Below are 15,300 nucleotides of genomic sequence, written 5' to 3' on the forward strand. Positions count from 1 at the left end.
CAAGGTACACTAAAATGGATTTTCTAGTCTTTAATGAGTCAGAGGACCCTTTAAGTTGGTTGTACCGATGCAAATTTTTTTTCCCACCAACGTACTGCTACAGTAGACAGAGTTGGTTTGACCGCATTCTTGTTATGGTCCTGGGTTAAGTGCTTATATCTTTCGCTCCTAACAGGCCGGTCTTTTGGGTAATATCAGCTAGGTACTTAATATTTGGTATCAGAGCGGGCTCCCATGTCGCGAGTTTGAGTCCCAGAATACGCAAAGGCCAGATTAAAATACTGGTAGGTCCTTGTGATAATCCCTTGGTCGGGCCAGTCGTTGTGCCGCCATGGTCGTCGGCTCGTGAAGGTGGGGTGTGATGTTATGGTCCTGGGTTAAGTACCTATGTCTTCCCCTACTAATAGGGCGGTCTTTTGGGTAAAAGACCGACCTGTTAGGAGCGGAAGACATAGGTACTTAACCCAGGACCATAACATCACACCTCACCTTCGTGAGGCTGACGCCCACGGCGGCCTACACTGGAGACGACCCACTTCTGACGACGACCCACTCTAGCAACGGCCCTAAGGTGCGGAAAGACACTCAGGTCGCCCCTTCCGCTTATAGCGATGGCCCATGGTGCGGGAATATACTCTGGTTGCCCCCTTCGCCCAAGGCTACACACCTCCACACGTCGCTTGCAGCACATGAGAATCGAACCCGCGACGTAGCGCTAGCTCTGATACCAAATATTAAGCACCTAGCTAATATTACCCAAAAGACCGGCCTGTTAAGAGCGGAAGACATAGGTACTTAACCCAGGACCATAACAAATGTTAAGCACCTAGCTAATACTACCCAAAAGACCGGCCTGTTAGGAGCGAAAGACATAGATACTTAACCCAGGACCATAACAATTCCACATGCTCGACGAAGGGCAACTGTGGGGCCACCAACTGGAAATGGAACATCTAGACATCATTTGGGAGGAATTTAAAGAATTGTGCATCATTAGGTTTGGCCCACCCACCCACACCAACTTGTTGGGCGATCTAGCTCTCTTAAAACAGACCGAGAGTGTCGCGGAATACCATAAATTGTTTCAGAAGAGGTTAGCCCGAGCTAGCAAAATCGTCAGAATGGATCAGCACATTAGTTTCTTCACAGCCGGGTTAAAAGAGGCCTTGAGGTTGGAGGTAGAACTCCTTGCCCCCTCAGATTTGACACGAGCTATGAATCTAGCTCGAGCCTTGGAGGCCAAAAACATGTTTCAAAACAGAAAGCCAACGTGGCCAATCGGGAAACCCACCTAGGGCGTGTCTTCCACCACCTCTTAATGGCGCAACATTGCTTACACACCTCCTCCTTCCACCCAACAACCCTCTCCCACAAACCCACCATTCATAAAAAAACTAACCAGACCAAAACTGGAAGCCCGGAAAGAAAAGGGATTATGTTTTAATTGTAATGAACACTATACCTTCGGGCACCGCTGCAAGAAACTCTTTTGGTTAGAAATGGAAGAGGACGAAGAGGAAGAACCACCGATGGAACCCATTGATCCCGAGGAACCTGTTGTCTCCTTACATGCCATCACATGCATTAAGACCACCACCACAATGCAGGTTTGTGCTTTGGTTGGCGCCCAACCACTAGTAGGACTAGTGGACTCAGGTAACATGCACAATTTTATTAGCGTCACAACAACCAAGTATTTGCAACTTTCGGTGCAATCTCAACCAACTGCTTCCATGTCTGTGGTGAAAAAGTGCTGAGCTATGGGGTCAATAAGTCTATCCTGTTTTCCATTGCTGATCATACCTTCTCAGCAGATTTCCTCATCATTCCCCTAGCTAGTTTTGATTTATTTCTGGGCATTAAGTGGCTCCAGACATTAGGGCCGATCTTGTGGGACTTCACAACACTTACAATGAGCTTGAATTGCACAACCACAAAATCACACTACAAGGTTGTCATACAGAGGGTTCAACACAACTTCATAGCATCTAGCACCAATAGTCTACAACAACCACGTTGGAATTACTGTTGGATGAGTTTACAGATCTCTTTCACCTACCCAACAGCCTCTCGCCATTGCGCCACTGTGAGCACAAAATCCGTTTGAAGGCTAGCTCCGAGGTGGTAGTGGTGAGACCATATAGATACCCCCACCTGCAAAAAGATGAGATTGAAAGACAATGCGCTGTCATGTTGGACCAAGGCCTCATAAGACCGAGTACCTCTCCCTTCTCGTCGCCAGTCCTGTTGGTGAAGAAGAATGATCACACATGGCGGTTTTGTGTTGATTACCGGGAATTAAATGCCAAGACCATTAAGGACAAGTTTCCAATTTCGGTGGTGGATGAGTTACTAGATGAACTCCATGGGGAAAAAAAATTCACCAAGCTAGACTTGCTGTCCAGCTATCATCAAGTCCGAATGTACCCTCCGGACATAGAGAAAATAGTCTTCTGCACTCACCATGGTCATTTCAAGTTCATTGTCATGCCCTTCGGTCTATCCAATGTATCATCCACATTTCAGGCATTGATGAATGAGGTATTTCACCCCTATCTCAGAAAATTTGTTCTCGTTTTCTTTGACGATATCCTGATTTTCAGCAAGAGTTGGTTGCAACACCTCAAAGACCTGCGTCTGGTCTTCAGCCTCCTTCAGACTCATCACTTATATTTGAAGCGCTCCAAGTGCTCCTTTGGTCATCCACAGGTGGCCTATTTGGGTCATATGATTACAGCCACCGGAGTTACTATGGATCCCACAAAAATATTGCAGTGACCACCACCCCGAAATGTTGCTGCTTTACGAGGTTTTTTGGGCTTAGAGGGGTATTATAGAAAGTTCATCCAGAATTATGCACACCTCGCAGCGCCCTTATCTAGCCTTCCTTTGGACTGATGCAACAAAGACCTCATTCCACATGCTCAAGCAAGCTCTAGCCACAGCACCGGTACTTCAGTTGACTAATTTTGAAGACGTGTTTGGGCGGGAACAACGGTTTTGGGGCAATTCTTCATCAATCCCAGCACCCCATTGCATACTTCAGCCATCCGCTAGCCCTCCACCATCATAAATTGCCAACCTACAAAAGAGAATTAATTGGGTTAGCGAAGGCCGTATAGCACTGGAGACCATATTTGTGGGGCGGCTTTTTCGCATCTGCATTGATCACTCCAGTTTGAAGCTCTTGTTGGACCAATGCATATCCACCTCACCACAACAACAATGGATAAGCAAGCTCATGGGATTCGATTTTACCGTTGAACACAAGCCTGGTCCCTTGAACCGAGCCGCTGATGCTCTCTCCTGTCGCTCAGACGAAGCACTGCAACTTGCAGCCCTCAGCCAGCCTACGCCTCTGCTGCTAGAGTCCATACGTCAGGAGCATTAAACCACAACAGAATTACAACAACTGTCTCAAAGAATTACAACAGGCCAGATGGCATCTCACTGGTCCATCCATGATCATCTCATCTTGTACAAACGGCGCATCTACCTACTACATTCATCTCCATTGGTGCTGAGTATTTTATCGGCTTACCATGACAACAAGCATGAGGGGCTCCACAAAACTTTATAGAGGATACACAACGATTTTTATTGGGCTGGGTTGAAGTCGTAGAAGAGTATGTTGCTGCGTGCCTGGTGTGCCAGTGCAACAAGGCTGACCATTTGTCTCCGGCTGGGGTGATTCAGCCCCTCGACCTAGCCACTCAGGTATGATCCGACCTCTCTATGGATTTTATGGAAGACCTTCTGAGAGCAGCGGGGAAATCCATACTTTTTGTCGTGGTTGACCGCCTTTCCAAGTATGCCCAATACATTCCCATGGCCCATCCGTATACAACAGCCACAGTCGCCCAAGTTTTTTTTGACAATATTGTGCGTCTCCATGGCATTCCCGAGTCCATGGTTAGTGATCGGGATGTGATCTTTACCAGTAACTTCTGGAAGGACCTCTTCAGATTATGCGGCACGAACTCAAATATTCTTCGGCATACCACCCTCAAACCGATGGTCAGACGGAAGTAGTGAACAAAACCATCGAGATGTACTTACGGTGCCTTGTGGGGGACAACCCCAAGAAATGAGTTCAATGCATTAGCTGGGCAGAGTATTACTGCAACACCTCATTTCATACAACCTTATAGGAAACACCCTTCAAAATTCTCTATGGCAGGAACCCATCCTGTTTGCTCTCATATACAAAAGGGTCCACCCGAGTGGACGCAGTTGATCACACCCTGTAGAGTAGAGATAAGTTGTTAGCAAATGCACTCGACCGCCTTCGGAAAGCTCAGGCCCGCATGAAGCTCCAGTATGATCAACACCACCGGAATGTGCAGTACCTTCCAGACGACTTGGTCTCCAGCCATACTGCCAACACTCCATTGCCGGTATGCGCGACAAGCTTTCACCCAAGTACTTGGGCTCTTTCGAATTCTGTAGCGAGTGGGACAAGTTGAATATCAGCTCCAACTGCCACCAGAGTCCCAACTCCATGATATTTTCCACATTTCCCTGCTCAAGCCTCTTAAGAGACCAACACCTCAGTCCATCCCTACACTGCCGCCGATAGAGGACAGTAAGGTCTCTCTCACTCCGATCAAAATTTTGAAGACTCAGGCAGCTCGCAGACAACACGCAACTTTTGGTTCAGTGGTCACATACTGATCCTATAGACGCCACTTGGGAAGAACTACATGCGTTCCAGAACGTCTATCCTTCATTTGAGCTTGAGGACATGCTCTCTTCCCAAGGGGGGAGTGATGTTATGGACTCGATAGCCGAACGAGTCATCCAAAGGCGACGCGATTGAGGGGCAACGCAAAGAAGATCACTCAATTACTTATAACTTATGTATTGATTTATTTCAGCATTTACTCATAACTTATGTTTGAATTATTTCAGCTCATAGAGCATGTAAGCCATAATGGCAATTCTGTAAAACTGTATTGGTCCTCAGCGAGCAGCTTAAGAGGAGAACATAAATGAAAATGAGACATGTCGAATTTGAAAACAGAACAAGGTTCAGGTTCATCGGAGAAAATGAGACATGTCGAATTTGAAAACAGAACAAGGTTCAGGTTCTCCTCCGATGAACCTAGGTTGTGGACTCCCTTAGAGCCGTAGGTTACAGTCTCCCTCAAAGTCGGGTTATCTCCTACCCCCTTCAATCCATTTCCGAGCATTCTCCTTTCCCCCTTCCCTCACGCCATTCACCCAGAAATCAGAACCATAGGCAAACCAGGACGTCAACAACGCCCTGGTGTTGAACCTGAGCTGGACGCATATATCTCCTTCCGTTGGATTACTCGGTCCATGGTCAAAGACTATAACATCATCAAGTCATGCAAATAGAGGACAATGAACTCAATGATCCAACCCAATCATGACTTCATGTGCCCCATGCAAGGGAGATAAAAGGGAAAGAGGCTAGCCCTAACACTAGCGAAGAACGGTGAGGAAGAGGCACCGGCCTCCCCTGCCTATTCTCCCAATGGAACAAAAAATCACTCACTTGAGCTTCGATTCTTGATAAAAAACAATTTTACACCGTCCTTCAAGGTCGCCTATAGTGTAATCCATTCAACAAAGGATTACAAATTAAACCATAAAATTAATCAGAGTAAAGCTACTTACTTATAGCCATAATGATAAGCAATAATGAATTCAAAAGGTCAATCCAAAGCTTTCTCTCTAGAAAGGGATTTCCAAAATGGGTACGGGAGCGTGTTATCCCATTTGAAGAGGGACCTAGTAAAATGACCCAAGTCAGTTACTTTCTAGATGATTAATATTTGGATATTATAAAAGTATATGAATTATTTTATTATTTTATTTTTATATATTACTATTTTTAATATTATATTTACTTATTATTTTAAGAGTAAGAATTTAGATATTATAAAAGTAACAGTTTGATTAAGCATTTGGATATTATAAAATTAATTTTTGTTTAGGTATTTTATTCTTATATATTTAATTAAATAAATAAAATTAATTTTAATTTTTAATAATTTAGATAAGTTAAAATTTATCTTAACTTATTAACAGAAAAATTAAATAAAACTATCTTATAAAAGTTAAATCTATTAAAATATTTTTTTATGTACTTCTTACTAAAAAATAATAATTTATAATATATTTTTAATTCTACATATTAATAAAAAATAATATACTTTTACTTTCACTTTTGCTATGTAATTTTTTTTTCAAGTTCACTAACATCCACGGGTTATACTCGTTAGACGTTGGATTGTAATGATTGCTAAAGGCTGAAGTTATCCTGGCCGTCGATACAAAATAGTGCAGATACATGACCCACCATATGCGTCTGACGGCAACCCACTGCAGAGGCTGCATGTGAGCCGGCTGCTGGGGAGGGAGGGGACCAGTTCCCCATTACGGTCCAAAGGGGGTCATTTCGGCATTTACGCAATTCATCTAACAAATGAGGGTGCTTTCGGAAAGAGAGCGTGGATGATTTTCCTCTGCGCTTGGAGGGGAAGCTTGTGGGGATTTTACGGGGCACACTTCGGCGTCGGTGTGTGGACATAGGACTATGCGCATTGCGCACACTCCTCGATCTCCTCTAGAGAGACAGAAAAGGATGAGAGAGAAAATTCCAGCAACATCAAAAACCTAGAAGGGAAGACGAGCCCGAGAGAGAAGAGATTGCGATCTTCGACAGGGAGCTGAAAAAGAGGCGGAGCCGACAGCGATCTTGCAGTGAATTTCTTTTTTCTCTTTTCGAGGGAGGCGTACTCTCGACAGGAGAGCTGAAGTTAAATGGTTGAAGGGGTTTCTCTCAGCTGCTCTCGATTATTCATACCCTCTGTGAGCTGCGATAACTAAGTCTGATTCCATTACTGCTCGGTGACTCTCGGAGGGAAATTTCGTCATCTATCGAGCATTTCTGGCCGATTTATAGTTTCTACCGGCTGAAGCAGTCTGGAAGGGGGGCGACGGCGATCCGGCGTAGTTGACAGTGATATCGGTGTTTCAGTGCATTTTGTGGGTTTTACGCTGCTTCTAGCATGCGATCCTGTGGGTGACAGCGATTATACCCATCTAGGGTTTCTGGTAGCGGACTTTTGAGAAGAGTCATTGAATTTGGGTGGACTAGTGAAATTTTCGGGCAATCTCCTCAGCAAGGAATTCGTTGCACATTTCGGCACATCCGTCACAAAGACTTGGAGGTCGTACGCTTGTTGTTGAGAAGTCGGCAACTTACTTGAGCCTGAAGAAGGCTGTAGAGTCGATTTAGATTCTAGGGCAGGTGGCCTCTCGTTGGTTTTATGCTAAAAATAGTGTGTAAAATCGTGGAGTTGTCTGAGTTTACTTCCTGACTTTGTTGAAGGAATTCGTGGCTGCTGATAGGGATGCCGAGCTTTGGTGTTTTGGGTAAGATACTAGGATAGAAACGTTAAATGTTGAGCATAGATTATTAGTTTCGTTTTAAACTAAAGTATTACAAATCAAGCATGATTTAACTCTCTTAAGCTTTTTTTTTTTTAAATTATTTCCTTTTTTCTTTTTCCTTTCAAATTGATCAAGCTGGAGAAATGTTCCGACCACAGGATTTCTTTGGTTCCGTGGCAAGTGGCTTTCGAATCTGGGAAAGTTTTTTTTTTTTATCAATGAATGATGGATCTGTTTTGTTTTCCCGGAAATTCTGTGTTACTTAATGTAGTGCCATAAATCACTGATGTGGTGAAACATAGAAAAATCTTGTCTCTGTCTCTCTGTCTCTCTCTTCTTTTGCTCTTTCCCGTCTGAAGTTAAGAGTTTTCAAAGATGTTGCAAATAATCCGGCGTTTGGGAGATTAGGTTAAGTTCCACTTGAGCTACAAGAGTTTCGGTTTTCAATTTCCGCTTTACAACATGGCAAATTTTTTTCTCTCTAGCGGATTTGACGTTGAAGATGTTTCTGAAGCACAAAAATCCAGCAGATCCTGCTCCATGAAACGGGTAAATTGTGAGTTTTCCGTTATACATTGAACCTCTCCCCCTTCCAGCTATATGTTTTCTAGAATTTGGGGGAATCTTATGAAGCTGCCATTAAAAATGATACTGTTCTTCCCGGAGACGTGGTTGTACGTTTTTAGGGTGTTGGACGAATTTAACTTCGAGATTACGCAACCTTAGGGGTCCGTTATTGTTTTCAGTTGTCTCTATCACCGTCCTTCGGCTTTTTTTTTTCATATAATCAAGGAGTTTTAGTCATTTGGTTTTTGCCCATGCGGTTCTGAAAGCTAATGAGTAACTGCGTGTCTAAAATAGTGGTTTTGAATGATAGAAGCTATTTAGATTGGTGATATTAAAGGTTTTCATCTTTCATATTCCTGGGTTTTGCTTCAATTCATTGTTTGTTTTAGTTCACTCACAAAGTCATTGCCGATGTCTGTTGATCTTGGAAAAACTGTTCTAGGTCAAATGCTTTGAAGATTTTTTATACCGATGTCCCTTCCAGCTTCTTCTCACTCGACTGGAGGTCCCTGCTCAGGTTAGCCTTCTGACGTCTTCCACCTGCTGGATTGTTCTTTCTTTTATGTTGTCTAGGTATTCATTGTGCGTTTTTAGTACCCTTTGTCTATTGTTTTCTTGCTTCCCACCCCCCCCTCCAAAAAAAAAAGTGACCGATAGGTAAACATAGTCATGGATGCAATGTGACATCCACTTGGCTTTGGATCAAAATGTATGGCTAATTTACAGTTGTGCGGCTTCTATTCTTTATTGAAAGTGTAAATTTTCCTTTTGTATCCTGGTGGAAATTGCACATAATACTTACTGTTCCCTTTTCCAGCTCATTTATGCTCATCCTTTCTTCCTTTAGTGTCCTTTGGATAGATTTGGTGACCTTTGTATGAGAATTACCTATCCTATGTTGTTGCTTGTCCTTTTTCATAGCTGCATTTTGTCTGCCTGGCGTCATGTAAATGTTAGTGCATCATGAACATTTGCCAGTCATGTTTCATCATGCATTTTAGTATGTTTTTGATGTGGCATTTGGTTGATGAATCTATTCATGTTGGTGTCAGTTGGATATATTCTGTCTCATCATTGTCATTTATGTTTGTTAGTTGATATATGTATTTTTTCTTGAATTTTGAGCTTGTATAATTTGGTAAGCATCACCGTCATTGTTTACACTTTTCATTTACATTTGATGTAGTTGTTGTGCTGTTACTGCTAAAACTGGAGATTTGCATTTCTGAAATAGCTTCTGCATTATTTTCCCTTATGATTTGATTGTTGTCTCCAGAATGAAATGGGCAAATGCTGTTCACCATTCTGTCATACTTTGCTGGGAGTCTTTTCGTACCAACTCCTGATCATTATGCATCTCCCCTATGTTTTATTCTGAAATGTTCTATCTGGTTTTATACCAGCTGATTATATGATTCCTGATTCTTAGGGGGCTCTGGTGATGTTTTATATAAGGAACTCTGGCATGCTTGTGCTGGCCCTTTAGTTACTGTGCCTCGTGAAAATGAACGGGTTTATTACTTTCCTCAAGGTCATATGGAACAGGTATAAGGATTTCTATGATTGACTTTTTATTATCTTAATGACATATTTTAACGAAACTTTCAAAATGCTTCAAAGTTATGAAATTGGAGCCTTCAAGAACTAGTGGTTGTTCTTTAATGTACTCAAATTTAAATAATTAATTGGTGTCCTTAACTGCTTAGTTTATTTGTCTTTTTTCAATACCAGTATTAGCATTTATTAAACAATGTCAATGCCGTTTGTTTGGGCATAACAAAAAGTTGCACTTTCTCTGTTTACATTCATTTCTTTCCATTTCGGTTTCTTTTGTAGCTTGAAGCCTCAACTCATCAAGGCTTGGATCAGCAAATGCCTTTGTTCAACTTGCCATCTAAGATTTTGTGCAAGGTTGTCCATGTTCAGCTTAGGGTAGGTATTTTTCATTTACTTCAATTTTTTATTAGTGTTAAAAGCTTTTTCTTGCAGATGGTATCATGTTTGAGAAACTTGCTGGACTAACACTCTTTTATTTCTCAAATGTAGGCGGAGCCAGAGACCGATGAAGTTTATGCACAGATAACACTGCTGCCTGAGCCAGATGTGAGTTCTTACTTTTTTGAAAGACTAGCTCTAATTTTTGAAGCACCTGCAGTTGTTTGTAACTTAGGTGACAATAACTTTTCTTATGGACAAGTTGCCATCTTTGCGAGTTCTTGATTCTTTGTTTTCACTTCTAACTTTGTCTCCACTTTTGTGCTTTTTGGTTTTTTTTTTTTTTAACTTCTATATTTTCCCACTATTACTGTGTATCAGCAGCATGAGATTACCAAGCCAGATCCTCCACTTCCAGAACCTCCACAGGTTACAGTGCACTCATTTTGTAAAACACTTACTGCTTCTGATACAAGCACCCATGGGGGTTTTTCCGTTCTTAGGAGACATGCAGATGAATGCTTACCACCATTAGTGAGCTCCTAAAACTTTTTCTTCTTATTGATATCATAGCATATGGGTTTTCTGCTCTCACCCTTTTAATATCTCGATGCTCTTCAATACAGGACATGTCCCAGCATCCACCCTGGCAGGAATTGGTTGCCACAGACTTGCATGGCAATGAATGGCATTTCCGTCACATTTTTAGAGGTCAACTCTATTCCCACATAACTGTTTTCGTTAAAGTTTAAGAACATGGTGTAACATTTGTGATGAAATTGACAAAGGAATAAGCTTTTCACTACAAAATAGTGGATAGATATGCATTGATGTAGTTTTGTGCTTATGGGTTCCATCATGAACTATGGGCGTTGGGATGGGCTACCCTCATATGAGATTTATGGGAATGGCTTGAGTTTCATCAGCTGCTGAAGGTTTGGCTTGTTATTAATGTACTTAATGGTCCAGTGTCATGAATTGGTCTTTTTTTTTTTTTAGTGCTTGACATTGCATGGGCCAGTTTAGTAATGCTGGAGTATAGGGTAGACTTTTGTGGCAGTCTACCTGGTCATTAACTGACCTATTATTTGTTCACCATAGGTCTTTGGAAATTATAAGTTCTAAATGTTAGTCAGAAAGTGGCTTGTTTTTTTTAGCTCTATAAGATAAAAATGTAATTTGTGCTGAAGCATTGAACCTGGCTGAAATTGGTTGCCAGAGACTTTCATGGGAATGAATGTCAGTTCCGTCACATTTTTTGAGGTCAACACTTATTCCCAAAATAAATGTTTTCCATAAGGTTTAAAAGCTTGAGGTAGTCTTTGTGATGAAATTAATGATGGAATAAGTGTTGCACGACAATGTGGTGGGTAGATGTGCATTGATGTAGTTTTGTGCTTATGGGCTCCATCCTGGGTAGTGTATAGGTTGCTTGGCTCTTGACTTCCATCAGCTTTTGAGGGTTTTTGGCTTTATTAATGAGGTACTAAATGCTCCAGTGTCATGAGTTGATCTTTTTCTTTTTATTGCTTAACATTGATTGGGCCAGTTTATTGATCTATTAAGATTTATGGTCCTGGAGAATGGGGTAGACTTTGAAGTAGTCCTTCAGGTCAGTAACTGACTGTTATTTGCCCACCACGCCCTGTGAGATTATAGATTCTGAATGTTGGCCAGAAAGTCAATTGGTATTTTTGCACCGTAAGATACAAAATGTAATTTGTGTGGAGGGTAGTTACTTTTATTTTGTTTCTTGTAGTAAAAAGAACTCAGCAAGGTCTTTGTGCAACAACAGCCAAGTGCACCGTGTCTCTTTCTTCTAAATCAGTTACGAGTTCTGATGTGCTGCATTTTGTACAGGGCAACCTAGGAGACACCTGCTGACCACCGGTTGGAGTGTATTTGTTAGCTCCAAGAGACTGGTTGCTGGTGATGCTTTTATCTTTCTAAGGCAAGTTAATGATTAGGTCTTAGTGAGGGGTCTTGGATTCAAGTTGTATGGCTTATAGTAGTAAGTCTTTTCTCAGTGTGTGCATGCCTGTAGTATTCATGAAATGATGCACATTGTGTGGTCTGTGGCAGAGGTGAAAATGGAGAGCTAAGAGTTGGAGTGAGACGGCTTATGCGGCAACTAAATAATATGCCCTCATCTGTCATCTCCAGCCATAGCATGCATCTTGGTGTCCTTGCTACTGCATCTCATGCCATACAAACAGGAACCCTTTTTTCTGTTTTCTACAAACCAAGGTACTTGTCACATTCACCTCTACCTTTTATGATAGTTAATTACATTCTATTGTTTTTGCTGTTAGATGAAACTCAGTTTTAATGGACTACTCTTTGATCCCAGAACAAGTAGATCTGAGTTTATTATAAGTGTCAATAAATATCTTGAAGCCCAAAATCATAAACTTTCTGTTGGAATGCGGTTCAAGATGAGATTTGAGGGAGAGGAAGCTCCTGAAAGAAGGTATATATTGTGGTTTAAGCTAATGCCTTTTTTTATTTTTTTTTATTTTAACAATTAAGAAACTAGAGAGAACACATGGTGGCTTTACATTTTACAGGTTCAGTGGAACCATAATTGGTGTGGGAGACAGCACATCATCTCGTTGGGCAGACTCAGAATGGAGGTCTTTGAAGGTAAATTTTAGTTGGGTCTTCAGGAAACATGATCATATGTCCTGGCGCTAAACATTAGAAAGCCATTTGGTAATCACTTTGTGCATCAGATCCAAGTGCTTCTTATAACCATGTTCTGCCTCTCTTGCTATTATGTGCTTGTTGTATTAAATTTATTTGAGATGCATTGGTGGTTAAAAGGGCCTGAATTTATGTGAAGGTTCAATGGGATGAACCTTCATCAATCCCAAGGCCAGACAGAGTTTCACCTTGGGAATTGGAACCCCTTGTGGCAGCTGCTCCTACTACTTCCCAACCAGCACAAAGGAACAAACGGCCCCGGCCTACGGTTTTGCCTTCGACACCTGAAATACCAGCATATGGTATGAAATGTCGTAACTCCGTCTCTGCCATTTATTTGTTAGCTGTTCTTGTTGGTTTCAGTTGTTTCACCAGTAAAGAGTTGTGCTTTTTTACTGCCCTAGGTATGTGGAACTCCGCAGACAAGCCAGCATCAAATTTATCATATCCCAATCTGCAACGAGGACGAGAAGTTTATCCATCCCCAGCTACTCCTCTCTTCTCTATGTCAAATCCAGCACCATATGCCTTCATTGGAAACAACACCCCATCTTATTGGTCTAACAGAGGGGAAGCTCCTAGTGAGTGTTTCACTTCAGGTGGCAAGAAAGAACATGGAGAAACACGTCAGGATGCTGGTAGCAATGGCTGCCGGCTGTTTGGGATCCAGCTTATGGAGAATCCCCCTGTAGAGGAGACTTTGGTTGCACCAACAGTTTCTGGTGGTCTTGTGGATGATCAACCTGCTCCTTCTGTGGAAGGAGAGTCCGATCGTCAATCTCAGCCATCAAATACTAATCAATCTGATGTGCCTGCTGTTAGCAGCGAACCTGAAAAATCATGTCTGAGGTCTTCTCAAGAAATGCAAAGCAAACAAACACGAAGTTGTACCAAGGTAACTTCTATAGACTCTCTGTCATCTATTACGTGTGCTACTCTTTTGAGCTTGCTTAGTCAAATAATATTGTGGCCCAATGCTTATGCTGATTTATTTTCTTATGAATACCAAAATATGTTGATTCTTAATCATTTTCTGACAAGTTCTGATGTTAAAGATCTCCAATATGATGGTTCTCAGGTTCATATGCAAGGTATTGCAGTTGGGCGAGCAGTGGACCTAACAAAATTTGACCAGTATGAGGACCTGCTTCGGAAACTCGAAGAGATGTTTAATATTGAAGGTGAGCTGTGTGGTCCAATTAAGAAATGGCAGGTGGTCTACACAGACGATGAGGATGATATGATGATGGTTGGAGATGATCCCTGGTGGTAAGTTCCCTTAACGTTGTTCCTGTTGGCTTTATTAAAACTGGTTTCATCTCAGTGATGAAAATGATGGAGCTGCCAAGTTAAGACTCTACTACAAAGTGCTTCTGATTGCTGGTAGTCAGCTATCTTATTTGGTTAACTACAGCTAGAGAGCATGTTCTCTCTGCCCCACTGACATTTTCTGCATGATAAATGATGGTCTTTACTCATCCCTTCATCTCTACTTTTCTTTTTAGGCAAAGATGATATTTTGCTTATTAATGTGTCTGGCGGATATTTTTTAGTTTTGTAACAAATTGAAGCTTTTGCTGAAAAAGTCTGATATCACTTCAAAACTTGCTTTTGATATATGCTTTTTTTTGTATTCTAAAAAGAAGCCCTATATTATGGGTAGTTCACAAAATTTTCTTTTCTTGTTCTTTTGTGGCTTTTGTTGCCTATAATTCGTTCATGGGAAGAAGGGTATAAGTGGACCCAATTTCAGATACATGAGGTAAGTTGATAAATGCAGCGGAAAACACGAGTTCCTCTGCTAGGAATATCATGAGAAAGAACTTGTTTGCTGCTAATGATTTTTTGTTGTTATATCAGTCAAGTAGATAAATTCGTCTTTTGATATTTTCTTCCAGTGAGTTCTGCAACATGGTGAGGAAGATCTATATTTATACTCATGACGAGGCAAAGAAGCTCTCACCGAAAACCAAGCTACCTCTCCCCAAAGAGATCAAATCAGAAACTAAACCAACTACAGATGCTGAAACAGTCCAATGCGGCTCCGAAGATCTGACCTCAGATGGTAATGGATGCTAACGTTGTTAACCAAGGAGAAACAGGGAAACGGCAAAACCAAACAGGACTGAGAGAATGTCCTACCTTTGAGTTCTGCTTGTAGGAACGCATAGTGTCTGAAACCAGGTCCCATATTTCTGCCACTTTGCTTGAAACCACTTTTGTGGCTGTGGTGTTTCTGTTTTCCGCTTGGCAGTATGTAGGCCTTTCTTTTGCGTTGTATTTTGTTGTTGGAGAATCTTTCAGTGCTTTTTATCTAAAGCGGGCTGGTGGAAAGTTGAAAGGGATATGGCAGGTTTAAGCCAAGTGTCATTTGAGAGGAGGCCGACGTTGATTATGGGATCCAAAAGTATATTTGTATCTTTTTCTTATTCTGTTTTGAGAAAGTAGACGCTCTGTTTGTATCTTCTTGGATAGATTCCGAGTTCCCCGTCAATTTTTTTTTCATTTTGTCAAAAGTTTTTTCTTGCTTTTTTTAATTACGATGGTCGCGAGCTATAAGTAGAGTTAACAAATATATAATTACACATTATAAAATTATTATTTTGGTCGTATTTTCATCCTCCGTAAGGTACTTGTAATCCCCATTTATACAATCGATCGTTTTACCAA

General features: G+C 41.5%; 1 protein-coding gene across 3 annotated transcripts; it reads left to right on the top strand.

Annotated features, from left to right (window-relative positions):
• The first annotated feature begins 6,516 nt into the window (after positions 1-6,516).
• On the top strand, positions 6,517-15,094 carry LOC137945461 (auxin response factor 1-like). Of its 3 annotated transcripts, none has more exons than XM_068791357.1 (15): positions 6,517-7,407; positions 8,435-8,509; positions 9,422-9,537; positions 9,829-9,924; positions 10,039-10,095; positions 10,309-10,461; positions 10,554-10,638; positions 11,788-11,878; positions 12,010-12,174; positions 12,278-12,397; positions 12,495-12,570; positions 12,770-12,932; positions 13,035-13,525; positions 13,709-13,899; positions 14,529-15,094. In XM_068791357.1, exons 2-15 carry the CDS (start codon positions 8,464-8,466, stop codon positions 14,707-14,709), a joined length of 2,031 nt encoding a protein of 676 aa, XP_068647458.1. In that variant the 5' UTR covers positions 6,517-7,407; positions 8,435-8,463; the 3' UTR covers positions 14,710-15,094. The 3 variants fall into 3 exon arrangements, with proteins under 3 accessions (XP_068647458.1, XP_068647459.1, XP_068647460.1); XM_068791358.1 differs by having other exon boundaries at positions 10,312-10,461; XM_068791359.1 differs by lacking the exon at positions 8,435-8,509.
• The last annotated feature ends 206 nt before the right edge of the window (positions 15,095-15,300 follow it).

Source organism: Aristolochia californica, unplaced genomic scaffold (assembly GCF_029961685.1).
Source record: "Aristolochia californica isolate CCGP_79_NKW_82.1479 unplaced genomic scaffold, dmAriCali1.0.hap1 SCAF_12, whole genome shotgun sequence".
In the NCBI taxonomy this organism is placed as follows: Eukaryota; Viridiplantae; Streptophyta; class Magnoliopsida; order Piperales; family Aristolochiaceae; genus Aristolochia; species Aristolochia californica.